At 40.5% G+C, this 21,641-nt stretch overlaps 3 protein-coding genes across 3 annotated transcripts; 1 reads left to right on the forward strand and 2 right to left on the reverse strand.

The window, feature by feature from the left end:
* Positions 1 to 2,566: 2,566 nt before the first annotated feature.
* LOC5518838 (monocarboxylate transporter 10) lies at positions 2,567 to 8,052 on the reverse strand. The gene is made up of 4 exons (XM_001638722.3): positions 7,427 to 8,052; positions 5,369 to 5,928; positions 3,626 to 3,995; positions 2,567 to 2,912 (listed from the first exon to the last, which is right to left on the reverse strand). Exons 1-4 carry the CDS (start codon positions 7,659 to 7,661, stop codon positions 2,584 to 2,586), a joined length of 1,494 nt encoding a protein of 497 aa, XP_001638772.3. The 5' UTR covers positions 7,662 to 8,052; the 3' UTR covers positions 2,567 to 2,583.
* A 2,923-nt stretch (positions 8,053 to 10,975) lies between these two features.
* Positions 10,976 to 17,727, reverse strand: LOC5518794 (nuclear migration protein nudC). The gene is made up of 12 exons (XM_001638723.3): positions 17,526 to 17,727; positions 15,568 to 15,690; positions 14,361 to 14,537; positions 13,490 to 13,603; positions 13,024 to 13,041; positions 12,861 to 12,929; positions 12,549 to 12,608; positions 12,361 to 12,423; positions 11,866 to 11,949; positions 11,624 to 11,692; positions 11,415 to 11,464; positions 10,976 to 11,151 (listed from the first exon to the last, which is right to left on the reverse strand). Exons 1-12 carry the CDS (start codon positions 17,598 to 17,600, stop codon positions 11,100 to 11,102), a joined length of 954 nt encoding a protein of 317 aa, XP_001638773.2. The 5' UTR covers positions 17,601 to 17,727; the 3' UTR covers positions 10,976 to 11,099.
* Positions 17,728 to 17,785: 58 nt separating this feature from the next.
* On the forward strand, positions 17,786 to 19,973 carry LOC5518839 (F-box/WD repeat-containing protein 7). Its single transcript, XM_001638670.3, has 2 exons — positions 17,786 to 18,039; positions 18,682 to 19,973. The coding sequence occupies exons 1-2, from the start codon at positions 17,856 to 17,858 to the stop codon at positions 19,860 to 19,862; spliced, it is 1,365 nt and encodes a 454-aa protein (XP_001638720.2). The 5' UTR covers positions 17,786 to 17,855; the 3' UTR covers positions 19,863 to 19,973.
* Positions 19,974 to 21,641: the final 1,668 nt, after the last annotated feature.

Here is a 21,641-nt window from a genome sequence, read left to right on the forward strand (position 1 = left end):
GTAGAGAATGTTCGGAATGGCATTCGAGTCATTCTGCTATATATTATATATATATATATATTATATATATTATATATATAATATATATTATATATATATTATATATTGCTATATATTATTAGCAGAATAAGTGGAATGGCCTTCATTCCATTCCGGAATGGGAACGCGCGATAAACGAACGCGCGCTTTTTCTATTCTAAACATTCTCATTCCGGAATCACAAACGCTAGTAAAAAAACGCGCCCTTAGTGTGAACGTTTTGTTCTTCGTGTTTTATGGTTGCATCTTTGCGCATGTTCGTAATATACCCGTGAAAGCGGCAATGTCGGCAGTTTACTCCCGGTCGGTTACGTAACAAATGATTCTCCGATGATTTGTAACGGAAAAAGTGAAAAATATTTCAAAATTGTTAAAACGTTGTGTCTATGGAAGGTTTCTTCGAGAATGTGGCTGATAATTTAGAGCGGATGGCCTGTTAAATAGCGCGGATTCTAATAGATTCTTTTGTCGGTTGGGGGTTCTGTCGCCGTTCGTTCTCCCCCCCCCCCCCCCCCCCCCCCCGAAGTAACCTGGTGCTGCGACTGCCGCACGTATGTTTCGTGTGCTCGTGCTTTGTATAGGTTGCTCTACCCATAATGCCTCACATTGTAGCCCTGGGATATATTGGGATACGTTTTTTTTCTTCAAAAATACAACCATGTCTTAATTTGGACACTATTTGACATTTCGATAGACACTTTTTGTACAAGGTATAAGGCTTGTTTTTAATCAACAGAGCGAAGCATCATGGGTAGGGTAATGTTTTGTGTCCAGTCGAGTCTCGTTTAGAGATTCAGATCCAAATAAGGTAACAAAGAGAATCATCTAGAAACATCTAGAAGCGTCTAGAACTGCTGTGATAGAGGGAAGTTATGAATTATCCTAAACAGACAACACAGGGACATGAGAGTACCGCCACTTTAGAATTCTTTAGAACGAGGCTGTCCTAATTCTGCCCAGCAGCTTATGGCAACATGACTAGTAACAAATCGTAGGCTTATGCTTGTGAGAGGTCTTTCCATCAAGCCAGTCAACATACAAAATAAAGTTTACCTGTCTCGAGAAGTCCCATGTGTTTAAGTACATGCTCACATGCACTCCATGTCAAACCGTCACTTATGAAACAAGACCGTTTTCACGATGTTGCGCGCGCATAAAAAAAAATGACGGACTGGCCGGCCACAGCTGATCTTAAATGTGAACTATACAGATGAAGTTATAAAAAATGATGTCAGAGTGCTACCTTTCACGGAGTTTTTGGCGTCGAATTTTCTCCCGTCCGCATTTTGGATCCTCTGTGGCCGGCCCATCTATGTAATTGATGCGCGCAACATCGTGAAAACGGTCTTTTGTAACGTTTTTTAAGGCCCCGCATTGGAAACCTGTAGCCAATAGAAGCCGCGTTAGAACTGTCTACTTGGGACGCCTGTGCTTGACTTTGAAATCCATTGAATAGCACGAAATCGGCTTAAAGGGGCACTTCGACTGTCAATCGTCAATCAGGTCAGTGTCGGGGCGGTGCTATAAAGTAGTGCCATTAAGCAACGAGTTATGTTTAGTGTCTGTCCAAGTCTCTGTGGAACAATCGGCGTTCGGCTGATAACCCAAAGGGTGGTGGTTCAAGCCCAACCAGGGACACAACATTTATATATTTTACAATACTGCCTTAGCAGAAACGCGTTAAAAGAAGTGTTCGTCAAGTCTCTGTGGCGCAATTGGTTAGCGCGCTGGGCTGTTATCCGAGAGGTTGGTGGTTGAAGTCCACCCAAGGACGAAAAGAGTGTTTTTGAATAATTAAGCAATTCTATTTTTGGCAACGAGATTGAGCAGGGGCGTGTCTAGAGAGAAACGAAGGGTGGGGTCCGGAGTCGCAGACCACGGATCTTTTTTTCTGTCGACATCCTTTGCTAATGTACATTAGATCCATCTAGAAACTAATTCGATCTAAATGTACACATGTGCATTTATTCAAAATCATCTTAGAGTGGTTTTCAAAATCCCGTGCAACAAAAAATTGTTAAAGTGTAAAAGTCAAGCTAGAACAAAGACATTACAGTGTATTAGTACTAAATGAACTAAATAGTATTTCACGGGTTTTTGAAAACCCGTCTATCTACCAACGAAAGTGTCAAACGGTGTGAACTCATTCCGTCACATCAGCAGGGTGGGGTCCGAACCCCTCTCCCTCCCCCCCTCCCTTCCCCACCCCCCCCCCCCCCCCAACTCTGGACACGTGCCCGAAGAGCAGATTCATCATGGTATAACTTTAAAGAGTCTTCCATCTGCGCCTCCAGCAGGTTTTGGAATTTAAAAAAATCTAAAGAAATTACATCTAACCCAATCAATCAAACTTCCTTCTAATTTTAATTGCTATATAAATGCTTGAGAATAAAAAAAAATTTCCCTGTACAATGAATGAATCTAATATGCTCTCGTATTCATTTTGAAGGTCTCCGATTAAGCAAGACCATCGTCTCTAGTTAAATCTGGTATAAGTTATATGATTATCATTATTTTCATCATTTTATTTTAATCAGACTCTTCTCATAAAACTGTTTCTTTTTCTAGATTTTGGAATTGTTTTCTCAACTCTGCCCCAGCCAAGGGTGATCCCTTAGTGTCCATCAGCGGTTGGTTCTCTATTTGACTATCACGTGACGAGTACCCTGAGCTACCTGGCCTGGAACAGTCTTGCTTTATCTCGTTCATTTCCGTGATAGAAACAAGGCTTCGCCCATCGAAATGTGAGGGAAGCAGTTCCCTATGTTTGAGCATGCGTGATACGAGGAACACAAGTATTGATGATGCCACAGCTATTCCCCCAGAGAGATAGAAAGACAAGTCGTAAGACCCAAATGCATCGTATAACCACCCTGGAAAAAAGACATCAATCAATGGCTGTCGTTTTTCTAAATGGTCTAAAAGAGCCTGGGGCGAGCGCGCGGGAGACCTGTGATATTCTAAAACGTTAGGGACTCGGCTCCATTTCCAAGATAGCTGTCAGCTTCCAGCAAAATCGTAGTAAACACCAATTCCTGCAGGTTTACGTGAAAATTCTCGACTTACAAAGCTCTAGAGCGATAAAAAAGCGAAAGAATGATTGAAGTGGACTCCCAAATATGGTATGTAATGCCTAATAAGGAAATGGCCGAGCGAGCTAGAATAAACGACCGTTTTTAAAACAAGATTGACTGATATGAATGTTAATCGCATTTAGGGGGAGGTGAAGGCAGGGCCCACACATGAAATATCCCACGTTCAATGCCTACAAACAAGTCAAGGACATCTTCTAGAATTACAGTGAACTCATTAGAATTCGAACAGAGCCTTGATGCTTTTGTTTCGTGAGCATTGGAACGTTTATAGAACTAGGGCCGGGTTCCTAGAAGACAAGTTAACGCTTTTGTTATCGAAAAGGCAGAGGTGCCTTGGGGCAGAGAGTACACGACGATTAAAGCTGCGAGTTCAGCCTGTGCTTCTTTGTCCTCTTTCCAAGAGCCCACCGCAAGGAGCGTACAACAGCATCATTGTGTTGAGTGCCTATTGCCCTCTCCTTATCCCTTATCCATTGCGAATGACGTCATACCTGCAACAGGCGGCCCAAAGCTCATGGGGATGGCTATAAATCCAAACATGTTACCGACTCCCTGTGATAGCTTCTCGTGTCCAACGATATCCGCTGTTATCACCGCCACCTGCCCTACGAAACAGCCGTCAAAGAACCCGAACGTTACGGCGTAAGCTATGAGCCCACCGTAATTACTGGCCAGTGGACACAGGATGGTGCTGACTCCAATAGCGAAGACGGAGAGCTGGTAGACGGTGATGCGGTTGACGCGCTGAAAGTCGCATAGCCTCCCGAACACAACTCGGCCAATGGTCGACATGATGGAAAGGAATCCTATTAACCAGGCGCCTTTGGACTTGGAGATGCCAAGTTCTTCAGCGTATTTGATCTACGAAATAAAATGGAAAACAACAGAGGGCTGGAACCAGGTACGTACCTAGGATCTGCTGGGGGGGATGTCATTGGGGTATCATATGGATCTGCTGGGGGGGATGTCATTGGGGTATCATATGGATCTGCTGGGGGGGATGTCATTGGGGGGATGTCATTGGGGGGATGTCATTGGGGGGATGTCATTGGGGGGGATGTCATTGGGGGGATGTCATTGGGGGGGATGTCATTGGGGGGATGTCATTGGGGGGATGTCATTGGGGTATCATATGGATCTGCTGGGGGGGGATGTCATTGGGGGGGATGTCATTGGGGGGGATGTCATTGGGGGGGATGTCATTGGGGGATGTCATTGGGGGGATGTCATTGGGGGGATGTCATTGGGGGGGATGTCATTGGGGGGGATGTCATTGGGGGGGATGTCATTGGGGGGGATGTCATTGGGGGGATGTCATTGGGGCACATATGGATCTGCTGGGGGGGGATGTCATTGGGGGGGATGTCATTGGGGGGGATGTCATTGGGGGGGATGTCATTGGGGGGGATGTCATTGGGGGGATGTCATTGGGGGGATGTCATTGGGGGGGATGTCATTGGGGGGGCTGTCATTGGGGGGGATGTCATTGGGGGGGATGTCATTGGGGGGGATGTCATTGGGGTATCATATGGATCTGCTAGGGGGGATGTCATTGGGGGGGATGTCATTGGGGGGATGTCATTGGGGGGGATGTCATTGGAGGGATGTCATTGGGGGATTGTCATATGGATCTGAAAGCGATGCCTCATGCTACAGCATTTTTGAAGGTGATCAGTTTGAACCAGAAGAGTGCAACCAAAAAAAAAAATAGCTCGATTTGTTTTGGAAGCAACAAAAATAAGGGAAAGTGCGTTGTAATTATTAGACTAAAAATGACATCGCTACAAAATTAGATGATAAAGAACATATTAGGAATAGGAATATAAACTGAATACTTGCTGCCTTTCAATATGAATGTATATTCATGAAGCAACGCCCGTGTCTCAAAGATTAAAAGGTGCCATATAGATAATTGAATCGAATTGATATGGAAAGGATAGTATTTGGCGTACCTTCAATAAAAAAGATGACCAATTTTTGGTGGCCAGGAGGGGGGGGGGGGGGGGGGGCGGGGAGGGTGCGACCTGGGTATGCGCCTGGACAGTCAAATGGACGATTTACTCGCAATTTGATTTTCACTTATATGGAATTGCTTAAGTTGCATTGCTCAAAAGTAAAACTAAAAAATAAGACACTTTCAATTGATCAGTGCGAGAAGAAACAAGTTCACGGTGCGGATGTCAGGCGAAACATTTCCGCCTGGAAAGGGAAAAAACAATAAACTATACACTTACCAGGTGAACAAACGGAAAAAGATAGCCGAACTGAAAGAGAGCAACGGTGATAACCCATGTGACATATGCCTTGTTCCTCCAAATGGACAAATCAACAAGCTTCCCAGCATCCTTCGAGGGCCTCGTGCTTACCCGGCGCTTATTGGGTTTGAAGAGAAACGCCGCTATCCATAAGAGCATTGCGAACCCACTCAACACACGCATGCAGTTCTGCCATCCGATATTAGCAAGTAAATAATTCATAACAGGCCCGGTCACTAAAGATCCCACACCGGAACCGGAAGTGGCAATCCCGTTAACTAGAGCCAGTCTCTTCTGAAAGTATTCACCTAAAATCACAATCGAGGACACGAAAGAGAGACTGGACCCGACTCCAAATAGTAGGCCGTAAGTCAGGTACATTTTTGGCGGCTCCTGGACGAATGACGTCAGAAAAAGACCTAGCACCGACAATAGTGCTCCGATGAATGCAGTGGCCTGGCACGAGTACCGAGTGCAGAGGATGCTGGTCAGCGGTCCGCACAAAAAGTTGAGTCCCATTGCCATGGCGCCTATCCAAGCTGCAATGTGAGGGGAGGGGTGATAAGAAGACAGAATGGCATGGTAACTTCGCAACAACAACGATAACAGGGGCGGATTTAGCTTTTTGCTAAAGGGGCGGGGGGGGGGGTGATTTTTTGGTTACATATGGCTTTCTTGTACCCCAAAGGGGGGTTTAAACCCGCTAAACTCTCCCCCTAGATCCGCTAATGGATAACAATAATTTATTTATTTTATTTTATGTTATAATTGCATGCTAGCTCGCCCTAATTTACCTGATGTTTGGGAAATGCTTTGTTTTCATTCTAGGGTGCGCTCTACCTAGTAGGTGACATGGCGGGGTGTTCACATGAGGGGCAATGTTGGGGGGATTGGGTCACTTTCGCGACTGACAAACGCGGTTGGCTTCTAGGGAGCCTATCGAATCTACTAGTAGTGTAACATCTGGGCGGTGGGGGGGGGGGGGGGGGTTCACATGAGGGGGGATGTCCCGGATGTCATGTAAGGGGGTGTTAAGGTGAGGGAGGGTGGCCTTACCTAGCAGGGCATGTAAGGGGGTTTTAAGGTGAGGGAGGGTGACCTTACCTAGTAGGGCATGTGAAGGGTGTTCACATGAGGGAGGGTGGCAAAACCCTCGGCGTTGCCAGGAGGGTGGCCTAGGGGGGTATGAGACATTATCTAAAATACAGGAGAAAATGCTTTGAAAGTCCCTTTTGGGCCCCCTCCTGGTAAAAATCCTGGCTACGCCGCTGTACTAGGTCAACTTTTTCCCACGTGAACGCATCAAGTAGAGATAGCCCTGTGCAGGGGAGAGGGGGGGGGATTTGATGGTTTTTAATCCATGAAAGTATTATTTTCTTGTAAAACTCCATTGAATAAGTCCAGGATTACGCCAAACTCTCACTGTAAAACTACAACGACTTGAGCCGGCGTCATAATAAAAGCCTGGCAGGTCAACAGCCATTGACCTCGGGCTTGGCTAGTGAAAACAACACTTGCTATAAAAGATGCAACGACTCTAATAAGAGTGTAACGTATTTCCAAACATTCCCTTGTCATCTGCTTTCGCTTGTTCTTTATCTCAAGCGTCACTAAAAAGGGTTCGGACGGAGTCAGTTTATCCACAATTAAAATTATCAGGTTATTGTAGACTACAGTATGAAAAATTTGCCATTTATACTCTGAGGACTTTGAACTTTATAATCCGTATGTTTTATCAGAACAAAAACAAGTGCCGGTAATTAGAAAAACGCCTTTGTTTTCAATGCAAATAAAATCGATCGGCATGCGCGCCAATTTTTCAGGAAGCAATTTTTATAGCACTTTTCAGATTTTAAGAAAAGCAGAAAATAATTCCTGAAACATATTTGAGTTCTTTTGTTATTGAGTTATCATTTTTCTGCAAGAAAATAGTTGAGTGAAAATCGATTAGCAAATGATTGCTTAGCGTGAAAACAACGCAACTGTTTAAGACCAAAAGATATAAAATCCCGTATTATGAGAAGGATGACAACTCACCGGTTTCTGCTTTTCCAAGCTTAAGTTCATCTAGTAAATTTACGTAGACCACTCCAAAAGAATTGTGTATCCCGAAAACAATAAAGTTTACAATGAAAGTTCCGGCGCATACAATCCATCCCCAACCACCTTCGACTGGCAAGTTTGTTCCCTCTTCGCTGTTTGCATAATCGGCGTTTATTCCCTCTGAACCTTCCAAAGGGCTTGCATTGTTTTCTTGCGAGCCAATATTCATGACTCCGGAGAATAGCAATAGTTTAGTGTCAGGCGATCGATAATAAGCACGCGTTAGACTAAACCGAACAAACTTCGCCACAACACAAATGAAACAGCTCCCTTCATATTGGCGATTTTCCAGCCTTCTTCAGCTTCAGTGATAAATCCTCCTTTCCTACTGGAAAGCGGAGGTCAATGCCACAAGAATAAGAATAGCAACAGTTCGTTTTTTGTTTTGGTTGCAAAAGTATTGCCAAATTACTCAACCTTCTTATGTCCTTGTTGACAGGTCGAAGTTAATAACAAAACATTGGTAACGCATTCATGGCGTCACGCGGGTGAGGACGCGCGTTGCTTTGAATCCGAGGATTAGGAATTTCGCTGGGACGAGAAAACGAAAAAAAAGTTGGTTTCTTTGCATCCTCTCTAGCCCGAGTATCAGGCGATTTAATTTTTTTTTTTTTTTAAAGTCGGAGCTTCCCGGTATATACTTCATAGGGAACGATAAAAGGGGCCTGACACAGAGCTAGCAGACGGTGGTAGCTCAGATTAAGCGGGTGTGCATAAAACGCAGATTCGGGCGCTAACTGTTTTTTTTTCTTTTAAGTGTTGGATACTACACCTTTTGCTGTTCATTAACGGGAAAGGGACATTCATTTTTGCCAAAAGTTACATCGATAGCGTGTATAGTTCACCAACATCGCACGAAACATCATTTAGCGTGACTCGACTTTCAATAACAATAATTGAATATTCGTGAACATTCATTAGCACCAAACAACGCACTTGGACATTCAATTCGATTGGAACGAACATTATTTTGTACACAATGAAAATTCAATTGCACGTTTCGACAATCAGTAGCGTTTAATGACAATCAGTTATACGAAATAGATAATTCATTAGTACTATTAACATAAACAAGGACAATCAACAAGCCATTTCAGACAATCATGTTCATCAAGGTGACATTCATGAATGTGGTTTGACAATCATTTGTTCGATTCAAACAAACATTATAAGAAAAGAAAATATCATTAGTTTCATTTCGATTTTCGATTTAAGTGACATTTATACCTGAAATTGATCTCTATTAACACAGCGAGGTATATAGGTTTTCATAAAACGAAACCATTGCCCACATTTCGCTCCCGTGACTGTTCTATATAAAGTTCCTATGTTGTAGCCTCCGATGTTGAGGAATGGGCTGTAGGGCGGTTACTTTTTAGCTCATTATTTGCGCCGGTATCTAGTGGGTTATGGTGCGCTGGTGCACCGTCGTAAATAAAAATGACGTTTTCGTTGGGGTAAAGATTCAGTCGTGTTTGTGAAGTCGTTGAATCTTTGTGCATCCATTCCCCCGATGATAGAAAAGTGGAAGATAAGACCGTTAGTGGGCGAAATAGCCAAAGTGACTGTGATTTTTCTTCCAATTAGACCACATACTTGGCGGTACTCTCTCTCTCCCCTCTTCTAGCTCTTCCATGTGTTCGAGGGGTTTCTTGGCGGCATTTCTCATACAAACGTTTTCTGTTTTTCTATAGCGAACAAGTGAGTATATATTTTTTAGCTTTTATAAGCCCCCCACAAAAAGTGCTGTTTATGTTTTTCTTGTTTTTTGTTAAAAATTATTTATAGTTCTATATTTCTCTTAATTTTAGGAGCCCACTGTTTAAAGAAAAGTGAAAAATAGTAACTCTAATGAAATTTTATTTTTCCTTGTTGTTTGGTTTAAATCGGATAAATGTTTGTCAAACCACATTGATGAGTGTCACATTGATGAGTGTCACATTGATGAGTGTCACATTGATGAGTGTCACATTGATGAGTGTCATTGATGAGTGTCACATTGATGAGTGTCACATTGATGAGTGTCACATTGATGAGTGTCACATTGATGAGTGTCACATTGATGAGTGTCACATTGATGAGTGTCACATTGATGAGTGTCACATTGATGAGTGTCACATTGATGAGTGTCACATTGATGAGTGTCACATTGATGAGTGTCACATTGATGAGTGTCACATTGATGAGTGTCACATTGATGAGTGTCACATTGATGAGTGTCACATTGATGAGTGTCACATTGATGAGTGTCACATTGATGAGTGTCACATTGATGAGTGTCATTGATGAGTGTCACATTGATGAGTGTCACATTGATGAGTGTCACATTGATGAGTGTCACATTGATAAACATGATTGTCTTAAAGGCTTATTTATTGTCTTTGTTTATGTTAATAGCACTAATGAATTTCTATTTTTTATAACTGATTGTCAATAAACGCTACTGATTGTCCAAACGTGCAATTGATTTTTCGAATGCATGCAAAAGAATGTTCATTCCATCCTGAATGAATGCCCAATTGCGTTATTGAATGTCCGTTGATGCTATTGAATGTTCGCGCGTATTCAATCATTGTTATTGAAAGTCGAGTCACGCTAAGGATGTCTCGTGCGATGTTGATGAACGTACAATGCACGTTACCGATACAACATTTGACACAAATGAATGTCCCTTTCCCGTTATTGAACAGCAAAAGGTGTATTTTTATTTATGTATTTCGACGGATACGGAGCTTTGGAAATTACAATATGGCCACCCATATTGTATTGTCTTTCAGACTTGTAGACAGAGGCTAGTTTTCTTAATAATAAAAATAATAAATATAAAAAAATTGCCACTCCCGATAGAACGAACAGATTTCTTTCATCTGTTCATGCCATTGCAATATCTTTACGGGACTTGAAGATTCATGACATACCAGAGTGATCTAGAATGCCTTTTTATCTTATCCGCTTATGCTTTATAGTTTCTACAAATAGCACGTCTGTTGCAAACGTGGATTTTCCGCCGTTGTTGGGGGGTCCTACAGCGGGTACCAGAGGCTCCAGGCTTCACTTCAAAGAGCCACGAAGCTTAGTCGTTGTCGCCGATTCGCGGCTATTTGAAGTGAAGTTGGAGCCTCTGGTATCCAGGGTACAAGGGAGGACGTTGGGTTTTGCGGTATTGGCCCTTTTTTTGTACGAGATTGCGGTAAACGAGCAAAAAAAACATGCGGTATTTCAAAACGCCGCGAGATGCGAGATGTTGCTTTTTAAACGGCGGTATTGAGATAAAAAATTAAAATATTGCGGTGTTGGGGTGTTAATTAGTCCTCCTTGGTACGGGATGATCTGGTGGATGTGTCGCACATTGTCTCCAAAACCTCGTCTTTCTGTACGGTATGCGATATTTCAGTTTTTTTCTGCGGTATTGCGGTAATTAGACCCCAACGTCCTTCCCGTACGACATTCCCAATTCTGTTCACCAAATGCTTCAACTACAACGAAAATATTTCCATATATATTTTCTTTAACAGTTGAGTTTCATTGACAGGGTGGAAGTAAAAACACAAGACACTGCAAACCGTTCTTGATTCGATTCACTTCGTAGTTTAACTCAGCCTTTTAGCTACGAGAACTTTGCTTTGGAAAAGTCCATTTCGGGATGTTGTTCCATAAATCTAAAAAAAAAAAGGTTTATTAGTCCTAGCGTAATCAATTATGTCCTCATGTAATCAACAGAAAACAACCTAGTTAGTAGGTATTTACTAAGCATTAGCAAAAATTAGTTCTGTTCCTACGAGTAACGTGTACGGCTTTTTAAACGTAGATAGGTGGAAAGACCCATGAAGGAAATATTGAAAATGGATTGTCAAATGGCCAGGTAGGTAGACAGTCAAGTTAGTGGACGAAATCATTCATCATTTCTTTTTCACTTTCTTACTTTTTAAGAACGTCCTGTTTCTTCTGTTCGTCAGATGTGGGTAGACCCATCTGAAAAAAAAAATTGAAAGGTTAAAAAATGTTTAATGTGTTACTGCTTACATTTAAAAATTGTCTTTTGGCAAAACCGATTGGGATCAGGTTCACAGCTATTTAAAAGTTTCATTATACTATATAATGGTATGTACAACAATATGAGAAGCCAGGCACCTGTTTCTGTCGCTGATCGAACATCATCTTTTCCACCATGCCTCTTGTTTCACCGTCCAGATCAGACAACTAAAGAACAAAATTAGAGTTATGGCCAGGAAGACCAACAATACAAGCAATATGTTAAAGGAAGCATGCACAATAGAACAAAGCCAATGTGACACTCTAATCTACCAGAACATCCCAAAGCACAAAGCAACAACCCACAACACTTAATAACTCTGTATGTATCTGGATAATACCTTTGAATTTTCAGGCTGTACTTTCTTTGTGTTTATTTCTGGATCGGATGTCACTAGTTGAGACCACCATTCCATCTTGTTCACCTTCAGATAAAAACAATTCCAGAAAATGGACTTATTTATACTTTTTTTATTCAAGGAAAACCTTGCTAATCCCCACAAAAACAGTATCAACTTTCGATATTGGTATTTTTGTTTTTCTATTTTCTGTGCAGTTTCTGTGGCCCCTTAATGCTCCCTTCCGCCCCCCCTTCCCCGCCCCCCATGGACACCAATCGATCTTGTTTCCTAAAAAAGTCTGCTTGCGAAATACAATAGTTGACAGTTCCCATTTAATAATTAATACAATTTTAATTTAAAAAAATAACTTATTTGAGTGTTGGTGTTTCTTTGGAAAATGTTTCAATGTTTCACGGGCATCTTTGAATCTCCTCATTTTATTCTACATTTCAATGTCATCTCAAAAATAAAAGAAAAACAAAATACATTCCATACTTTTTCAAGGTTCAAGACAAGATTTTTTCCATCGATGAGCCAAGTGCACTCCTCCAATTTGACCTGGTGACATAAAATAGTATCAATATTTAAATGCCCGTAAAAATACAAAAATCCGCTCTCGAACAAGGTCAAGCTTTTATTACATTCATAACTTTATCTCATTAAAAAATTTGAGAGATGTTTACCTTTTTGGGAAAATCCCCATCAATAATAGGTGGGTGACCTTTAAGACCTGCCTTTAAATGCTAATAAAAGAAAAAGCAAATAGAAATAAACAAAGAACAAGTTCAATTGAGCACATTCAGCAACACATTGAGCAACACATCATTAGCCATAATGTATTTGGGTACATGTTACTTTATCCAACCACAGTTAAGGATACATTTCTCTGAATCATACTTATGGTCAAACATTGGTTGGGCAAGGCTTTATTCTTCTTCTTCTTGTTTGAATGTAACATTTTGACTTTACAAACAGTCTAAATGGTAGCAATTTACCTTTTGCTGAATATCCACAACAACATCTTTCCCTTTTGGCTTAAAGCTGACATCTAATGGGATTCGTAACTAAAAGGCAATAAAATTCTGATTAAATCACCCAAACCCAAAACAGGTGGTTAGACCAAACAAAAGATCAATTTCAAAATGACTAACAACTTACTTCAATTTCTTCTAATGTCTGAAAAGTAAAACAAAAGAACATTAGTTCAAGGAATCTATTGACATATGTATAGCTATCTGTACCAGCAGTGGTGGAGCTGACCAACAAGTGGGGGGCCCACTTCATCACAAAATTTTGATCTGAAAATCATAAAAGATTATTGAATGCAGGATGCCTTTGGACCTAATAATTTTTTTTATTCGATTTATGACCCAAGAATGAAGCTTGTCTGTCCATAACATTGTGCCTGATAAACCTTTTTTTAAATTGTCCTAATATAACTGTACCATTCTGTGAAAGGGCAAGCCAAAACTTCTAGAAGACGTTAGAGGCTAGGGCCTGAGGATATGCCCCAGAGTAGGAATGGGTTATGTGTTATGCCCCAGAGAAGGAATGCCATACAGAAATGGTGAATTTCAAAATATATTGGATGAAGTGATAAGAGTCTAACGTACAGTGTACATACCTGCGTCCATTTGTAGTTTGGCAGATCTGCTCCGTTTCCAGCATTTGGTTTTATTTTCCCTTTAGCATCCTCATCCTCCTCCTCCTCCTCATCTTCCTCTTTTTTTGGTTCATCCTGGCAGAAATATCAGATTAGGTATTATTCTGGTTAAAAACAAAACCAATAGGACTGCAGCAACAAAAACATCTTAACTGGACAGCAGCAACAGAACAGTGCTGAACAATGTAAAGACTAGTTCCAGTACCATGCAATTAAACAAACCGTTTTGTTTTAAAAATTTTTACCGGCAAACTGTCACATTTTGGCAAATGCTAAGAAAACTAGTGCAAAGCTAAGGCTATAATTTTCTATGTGACTCCCTCATTATCAAACAAATCTGTCAACTTTTGCACAGTATGGTTTTAATGCTGTAAAATTAGTCAAAACAGCCGGTAAAGTCAGCCTTTCGTACCTTTACTCGAAGGATTCAACACTACGATTTTGTGTTTGTTTTCACCATAGTATGCACATGTGGATACGTTATTCAGCACTGTTGACTGCAGTTACCTTATAGTATTTGTGAAATGCTTACATTAAAACAAAGCGAAAAAAGTAGCTGATAGCAAATTTCTTTAACTTATTTTATGGAAGACATCTATAACAAATTAAAAGCAAAAATTTTCAAAAGTTATTTACTAAAAACGAATGTTTTCTTCGTTCTCCTTAAGAATTTCAAGTTATTAACGAAAATAGAAAACGAATTAAAGAATAGATAAAAAACACCTTTTACCATTCCATTGCCAACTATGCTTCTCTTCTTGTGCAAATCATAACTTAATGCTAATGCATCTTAGACCCTGATACCCTTTACATAGCAACCAAAAATAGACACCTTGCTACTATCAACATTTGTGTCAGCGAGTGTTTTTCGCCTCTTTTCTTCTTCCTCTATTCTTTTGGCTTCCTCATCTGTAACTTCTTGTATAGAGGCTTTACTCTTGTTTGTAGATTCTTTCTGAGCCTTTGCAGCCTTTAAAGCTTCTCCTTCTTTCTGTTCTTGTTCCTTTTTCTGTATTGTCACAAAAAGAACCAGAAATTTTGAAAAAATGAGAATGGGAGGAATGTATTTCAAAAGGAAACTTGCATGGATACACTAAAAATGTGAGAATATAACAGAAAATATAACAGAAAACAGAAAATATAACAGAAAACAGAAAATATAACAGAAAACAGAAAATATAACAGAAAACAGAAAATATAACAGAAAATCTAATTCTACAGTGCATTTTTTATTTCAATCGAATTCTATTTACATTATGTGTATTTATCAGACCAATCAAAAGTAATAAAATAAACCTTGATTTTTATTTTAGCTATGCAACTGTTTTTAACTGTTTTCAACCAGTTTTTATCAATAATAACATCAGGAAGGTGTAAATTAGCGAAGCATATTGACATCAATCCGATCTTTGACCATCATAATTTACTGTGCAGCAAGCTTTTTAATGACACTATTAATAATCCTAACCACAAGTTAAGAACTCTTCTGTCGCCTGTAAATGATCACTCCCGATATGCTCTGCGACACCAGCGCCGTTGTAATGTTCCAAGACTTCGCACAAAAAGGGCTAGTAATACTTTCATATTCTCCATGATCAAACAACTTAGGCTGTAGTTATATACATTTTTATCATATTTTTTTATATTTTTTTATTGTCGTATTTAAATTTTTCATATTATTTTTAATTTTTTTGTACATAATGCGTAATCCAGCCTTTTGGCTGCAATGCATATGTTTTAATAAACTATCTATCTTTCTAAAGTAATGTTATAATATCTTTATGCCATCTATCTTTCATGGCAGGCAGTCAGATCTTATCAGCTTGATTCGATCATAGCTTGGAGCTCAACAAGTGGAGATCATCACTCTGCCATGCCTTGTTTTTTTACAAAATATTTAGCAACTTATTTTAAAAATATACATTTTCAACACTCAAAGTATAAAAAAGAGGATATAAAAGTGGAGTTCTACAGTTATTCACAGTAATACAGTAAGTAACAATGATTTAATTCCTTAGTAAAATGTATGTCTACCTCACCTCTAATGCTTTTTTCTGGTGTTCACGAAACTTCTGCAAAACAATCTTTTCTGCATACCCTTTTTCTCCACCCAGAAAAAAATCTGTTTTTCTGTCCAGAAATCCAAAGAAATGGTCTAGAAGCTAAAAGGAGAATTTCAATGTCAAAGTAAAGCAAAACAAACCATGAACTAGAGTACTTAGGTTATTATGATGGTATGAAACAAAGGTCTAATAGACCCTGCGTAATTAATCGATGAAAATCGATCATCGGTTTGCCAATCGATAAATTGATATTAATCGATGAAATCAGCCGATAAATATCGATTGATATTGGTAATCGATGAATAATCGATAGTCACACAAAGATATTCCTTAATTTAATGGATTTCATCAATTATCATCGCCTGTAATCGATTGACTACCCTGGCTTCGATACTATTTAATAAAATTCTCCGGGGCCAACAAATGTTCATAATGTGAGTTTGTGTATCGAAAAATACGTTTACTGAATGACTGTTGTTGCGATTGTTGATAGCCATTAGTGGAGCTATGATTTGTTGAAATGCTTTTTAATGTTTTGCTCGTTTTGTCGACAGAGATCATAGCAGGCCGCTCGCTTCACTCATCTTGCCACGCAAGCTCGGCATTCGTTCTTTTATTCAAGGATCCACAAGGGTCCGTCAAAGGGAAAGGGGGTGGGCCAGCGAAGCCTGGAAAAGGACCAGCGACATGTTTCATTACAGCTTATCTCTGCTATTATAATCTGTATAATCAGAGAGGCTTATTGCTTATGTGCTAGATGAAGTATAACTTGGCATTATTATAATCCAACAATAAAATGCAATCGGCTTAGTTTCACTAGGACCTTTTTTCCAGCCCGAAACTGTCTATGTCAGTGGTTCCAAGCCTCGTGCTCTCGGATTTTTGACTCAAGTGCATTGATGGTCTTGTGTAATCAACCCAGGATGGCCTAAGCTTTTGACACTCCGTGAGATAAGCGTGAGCAATCCGCAAAATAGGCGCGAACATTCCACGAGATAAGCGTGAGGGTTCCGCAAGATAGGCGCAAGCATTCCGGAAAAAACGCATGAGTGTTCCGCGAGTCAGACACAAGCTTTTGCAAAACAGGTGCAAGCCTTCCGTTGTAAGTCGTTAGCAAATAACGTACATGTAACCATCGGCGAAATGGCAGGAATCTTTGATTTCCAAAGTCAGTGAAACGCATAGACATCTACTAAGCTTCTAGTGTTTTTTTTTTACCATAGAAAAAATAATGTATATGTTTTTGAGTGTGCATATAACGTTTTGAATCTTCTATCACTAGAAGAACAATGTAAACACTTGATGCCATGGGGCTTATATATATCGATTGAAATGTTATAGTAGTTATGTTTTTTTTAATAAGCTATTTTGAAAAGGATTATAACTCTGTTGCTGCCCGTTTCAAAAAGGCATCATTAAGGGCCTTTAACAATGAACGTATACTATATAAATGATACATTTGTACTCTTTTATGTTCTTTGCGATCATTCAGATCATATTTAATGAAAATCGATATAAATCGATCATGGTACCATCATCGATTACTATTCGATGAAAGATCACAAATTGCAGATCATCGATTAACCATCGATTTCCAATATTAATCGATTGATTAGCATCGATTGATTTCGATTGATACTGATTTTCATCGATTATCGGTTTCATCGATTAATTACGCCGGGAATAGATGATGACCATGTGTTTTTTTACGTAAACTGTCCCCCTCTCCTAAACCTTCTAGTTATATGCCTGTGTCATTGTTTTGTTGGATAGTTTTTGGCTACGCGAAAGCTGGGTCTAAGGAATATCGTTGAATGGGTAAGGACCGTTACTGGTGACAGGGAAAAAGCATGCTTGCCTTTTTGCGATCGACGGAATAGACAGCGTGCGAATAACTAATTATTTGGGCATTGCAATACTGCTTAGTGTACTACCTCGTGTATTCCGCCCTCACATTGCTGCGCCATCGCCATCAGCATTCCGTCAAAGCGATCTGATTGATCAGCCATTGTAACGGGAGAACGCAGACTGTCTAATTTCAGATAAAAGACCAAACTTCAGACCTGACAGCACACGGAGGTGCACGCTCTTCTTCCACACTGTAAGGATACTTCATAACAGTAATTGTCTTCAAAGCAATATTGTACAAATACCTTTGATCCAAAGACATGAAGTATTTTATCTTTTATCGACCGCTGAGGTTTATGCGACTGCGATACAAACGGGCTTCCTGTGGATGAAAGCGGAAAAAGCGGAAAACTAACATGAGTTATTCTACTTTGCCTCTCGATGAATTGGTCCTTGTTTTCGGCTTTCTCCATCCCAAAGATCTTGTAAATGCCGCCCAGGTGTGCAAATTGTGGAGGGAGGCAGCGGGTGTTAGCAGCCTGTGGAAAAAACACTGCCTTCGCAAATGGATGTTTTGTAATTTAAGCAACATCGAACCAGGTAACTTACCTCTAAACGCAACCAATGTTAAGAAAACCACCCATTTCGTGGATAGCTTTATCTTAGAAACATATACAGTAATGATGGAAAATTCGCGCCCGGAAAATTCGCGAACACTGAAAATTCGCAGTCAGGTCATTTACTGTACTATGTAATCATACCTTTTTCGAACAAATAGACTTAATAAGTTAGCCAAACGAAAGAGGGAATTTGTTTGAAAACTTGCAACTATGCAGCTGAAGAGAAAAAAGGAATACCCCTCCCTCTCCCTCAAAATGATTTATTTATAAATATCACACATCTCCTATGTTACTGCACAGGTAGTCCAGGCTCAAGGCGAGTGTAGGTTTATTACAGAGTTTGTATGAGCAAACAAATCTCGTTGAAATAAATATGCTGATTTGAAAATAAAACAGTAGCTTGACGTTGCTGCTACTCAAACCCGCCATTATTATACGCTCATACAAACTCTTTACGCTCCTACAAACTCTGTAATAAACCTAGACTCGCCGTGAGCCTGGGCTACCTGTGGTTACTGTTGCTGATTTTCAATTTCCTAAAGTTCGTTAGAAATAGCACACCCTCTCGCCCCAGTCTCCTGGGACTTGAAAAGTTGTGAGTTGCTTACATTTTTTCTCATAGGGCATCTTACCTGGCAACTATACTACCAAGCGAGATACAAAGTAGACACAGGGGTATCCAAGGGAAGGCCAGGTCTTGACTACACCTGCAAGACCTTGAGAGGACATCCTAGCAAAATTAATGATGTTGTTTATGTTACAAGTAACAGCATATATGATGAAGGAATCATAGACAAAGCTGCTCATCCTGTAGTTGCTAGTTGTGACCTGGATGGGATGGTTTGCCTGTGGAATCCTCACAATGGAAAGCAGCTCTGGAAAAATGCTGAGCAACACAACTCTTCCATCTTATGCCTTGCAGCTGTCAAGCCAAATGGCAGTTTTGCCAGTGGGGATTCCAATGGTAATGTTGTCCTGTGGGAAATTGAGTCTGGAGAGAGTAACAAGCTACCAGAGTCACATAACAGTCCAATTGTTGCAATGGTGTGTGGTGAAGCCAGGAAAAGCAGTGAAGAAAAAAAGCTCTTCTTTGTTGGAGCTCGCAATGGGGAGGTCAAACTTTTGGATGTTCATGACTCTTTCAAGTTGCACACTACTCTTGAGTGCCCTGTCGATGTCCTCGACTCGTTGCTTTTGTACGCAAGTCACCGGCTGGTTGTCTCTGGTCATCGTTTTGACTCACCTTCAAATGTTAGAGTGTATGATATTAGGCAACTTGAGAGGCATGGTAGGGAGCTTTATGTGCTGCCGTCCCCTCCCGATGCTTCCTGTACATGCTTCTGTGCTGCCCCAAGCCAAAGCAACTTTCTTGCAGTTGGGTACAGTGATGGGAATGTCAAGCTGTGGGACACATCAAATGGGCGGGAGGTTCACAACTTCTCTGCTCACATGGGCTCCGTGACAGGTCTAACTGCTGTTGGGAATACCTTGGTGAGCATTGGTCAGGATTTGAAGACTTGTGTGTGGTCAGTCTCTCGGTTAGAACTTTTAACTTCCTACTTGGACCACAATAGTGAGATAACTAGTGTTTATGGTGATGCATTCAAGGTTGTGACATGCTCTAGAGATTACTCTATCCGAGTGTACGGGTGGGGGGAAGCAAGAGCACTTGACAGCAAATACACCCTGTTAGGCGGATCATTACAAAGAGCTGGGCAGGGTTTTGACAAGGTCATTTGCGACTACACTACCTGCATAGGAATGGCAAATAATGTTCTGAAGGCCTACTCATTCCAGGCCTAATATGTACCATAGAGGCATCCCAAGGGGGGGGGGAGGGAGAGGGACATTACTCAAGGTACTTGATTATTAGATCAGCAATGAACGCCTTGTATTGTTTAATACGTGGTTCAACCTTAACCCATTGACTCCTGGCTTTTTTGGAGCTGAATTTACAAAAAACAGACTGAAAACAGATACCTCCCCCCCTATTCTGTGTTTTATACAGCCCGTCAAAGTCAAACACAGCTGCACCTAGTCAGCGGTATCCAAGCTTTCCAACAGTGCTTTGCGGTCCCCACTTTTAATCCCTCGTCGATGTGCTGAAGCCAGCACAAGTTGATGGTTGCTTGTATTTTTCATCAAAAATACAGCTATGAGCATATTAGGAGAGTGTCTCAGGACATCATGAAGTCTTTTGGGGCATAATTGAGTGCTTTGCTTATGGATATTTGCAAGCAAAGGTGGATTCATGATGATTTTTTCTTGTTTGGCTTTGCCCGGATGAGAAAATAATTTTCTAATGAATCACCACAGCTCTCCTAAATGCTGTCTTTTCTGAAACCAAATTGATTCCAAAATTGTTTACACTGCTATTCCAGTGTTGACTGGCCCTCCCCTCGTGAATTTTCCCATGGATCTCCCAGAATGCTTTGCAATACGTAAACATATTTTCGTGGTTGTACAATCCTTCAAGGAATGGACATTGTGTTTTGAGGCCAAGGAAATGTACCTGGAGGATCAGAATAAAGGTATCTATTTGTGTCTTGAGCTGTGTTTGCTGATCTCTCTCCCTTGTGTGGTATTTTGAGCGTTTTATTGAGAGGGGTGATTCTGCTTTTCTCTCCTTGTTCGATTTGAGATTTGTCAAAGAACCTGTGCTATTATTTGGCTTAAGAGTAGATGCCAACACCTTGGTTGGATGCATATCTGCAAGACCATTTATCCCTTAGACTGATGCCTGAGTATCTTCATCTTGTTGTGTTTATTTTGAATTTATGAATTTTTTGGGTTGTGGGTACTTCCCAAAGCCGGTACAGGCCGGTTGAGGGGTCAATGTGTTAAGGTTGATCCACTTCTTAGTTGGTGAAGTTTTACAACTTTGACATCGATGTATGTCTACGAAATGTTTGTAAGATTTCGTGAGGTGTAAATTGTAATAAGCATTATCAACAGAACTATCTTGGCTCAAGTGGACACATCTACTGGAATCATAAATAATTATGTAGCATTAGTAGATAATGTAATTATTGAATAACGCTAAATAAAGTTTTCACATTTTAAGGATTGAGTTCAATCCTGGCTTACGGTAGCACAAGTGGCTCTAGCTTGGGATTTTCCGGGTTCATGAGTGCCTTGACTTGGATTTCTATAAAAAGTGAGTTGAAGTTATTTCTCACTGTGTTTCCCAGTCTTCTCGTATTGCGAGATTTTGCTTTTCAAAACTGGGATATTTATAGTTATAAAATAAAACTTTGTTGTGGTGATATTTTTGTCCTTTGGTGCAGGCCACATGACCCATACGACAGCTTACACTGCTAGCTGATCCGGGTCCTCCCTTAGGGTTCGCCCCCTACTCAAAAGCCGTAAATTTCGTCCCGTAAATACCAAGAAACGCACCTACTAGCAAACTAAGGCTATGGGACTAGAAGGTATCAATTCCAAGCTGTTATAGCCAATGAGATCCAGTAGTTGCATTGTTCGCCAAATCGGTCTATGATCGTCAGATTAAGTCCATTATAATCCCTGTAATAAGAGCTGACTAGACGTATAACCTACGGCAGGCCAGGTGCGCTCAGTCGT

Source organism: Nematostella vectensis, chromosome 14, assembly GCF_932526225.1.
Source record: "Nematostella vectensis chromosome 14, jaNemVect1.1, whole genome shotgun sequence".
Taxonomy (NCBI): Eukaryota; Metazoa; Cnidaria; class Anthozoa; order Actiniaria; family Edwardsiidae; genus Nematostella; species Nematostella vectensis.

Excerpts from the sequence above, each read along its gene's own strand:
- LOC5518794 (XM_001638723.3), bottom strand. The coding sequence starts at position 17,600 with ATGGCTGATCAATCAGATCGCTTTGACGGAATGCTGATGGCGATGGCG. Across the intron at positions 13,604-14,360 it reads CAAATGTTGATAGTAGCAAG|GATGAACCAAAAAAAGAGGA; the intron begins GTGTCTATTTTT and ends TATTTCTGCCAG. Across the intron at positions 11,465-11,623 it reads TCGATCAGCGACAGAAACAG|ATGGGTCTACCCACATCTGA; the intron begins GTGCCTGGCTTC and ends TTTTTTTTTCAG.
- LOC5518838 (XM_001638722.3), bottom strand. The coding sequence starts at position 7,661 with ATGAATATTGGCTCGCAAGAAAACAATGCAAGCCCTTTGGAAGGTTCA. Across the intron at positions 5,929-7,426 it reads GCTTGGAAAAGCAGAAACCG|CTTGGATAGGCGCCATGGCA; the intron begins GTGAGTTGTCAT and ends CTCACATTGCAG. Across the intron at positions 2,913-3,625 it reads CTTTGGGCCGCCTGTTGCAG|GGTGGTTATACGATGCATTT; the intron begins GTATGACGTCAT and ends TCTTTTTTCCAG.
- LOC5518839 (XM_001638670.3), top strand. The coding sequence starts at position 17,856 with ATGAGTTATTCTACTTTGCCTCTCGATGAATTGGTCCTTGTTTTCGGC. Across the intron at positions 18,040-18,681 it reads TTTAAGCAACATCGAACCAG|GGCATCTTACCTGGCAACTA; the intron begins GTAACTTACCTC and ends TTTTTCTCATAG.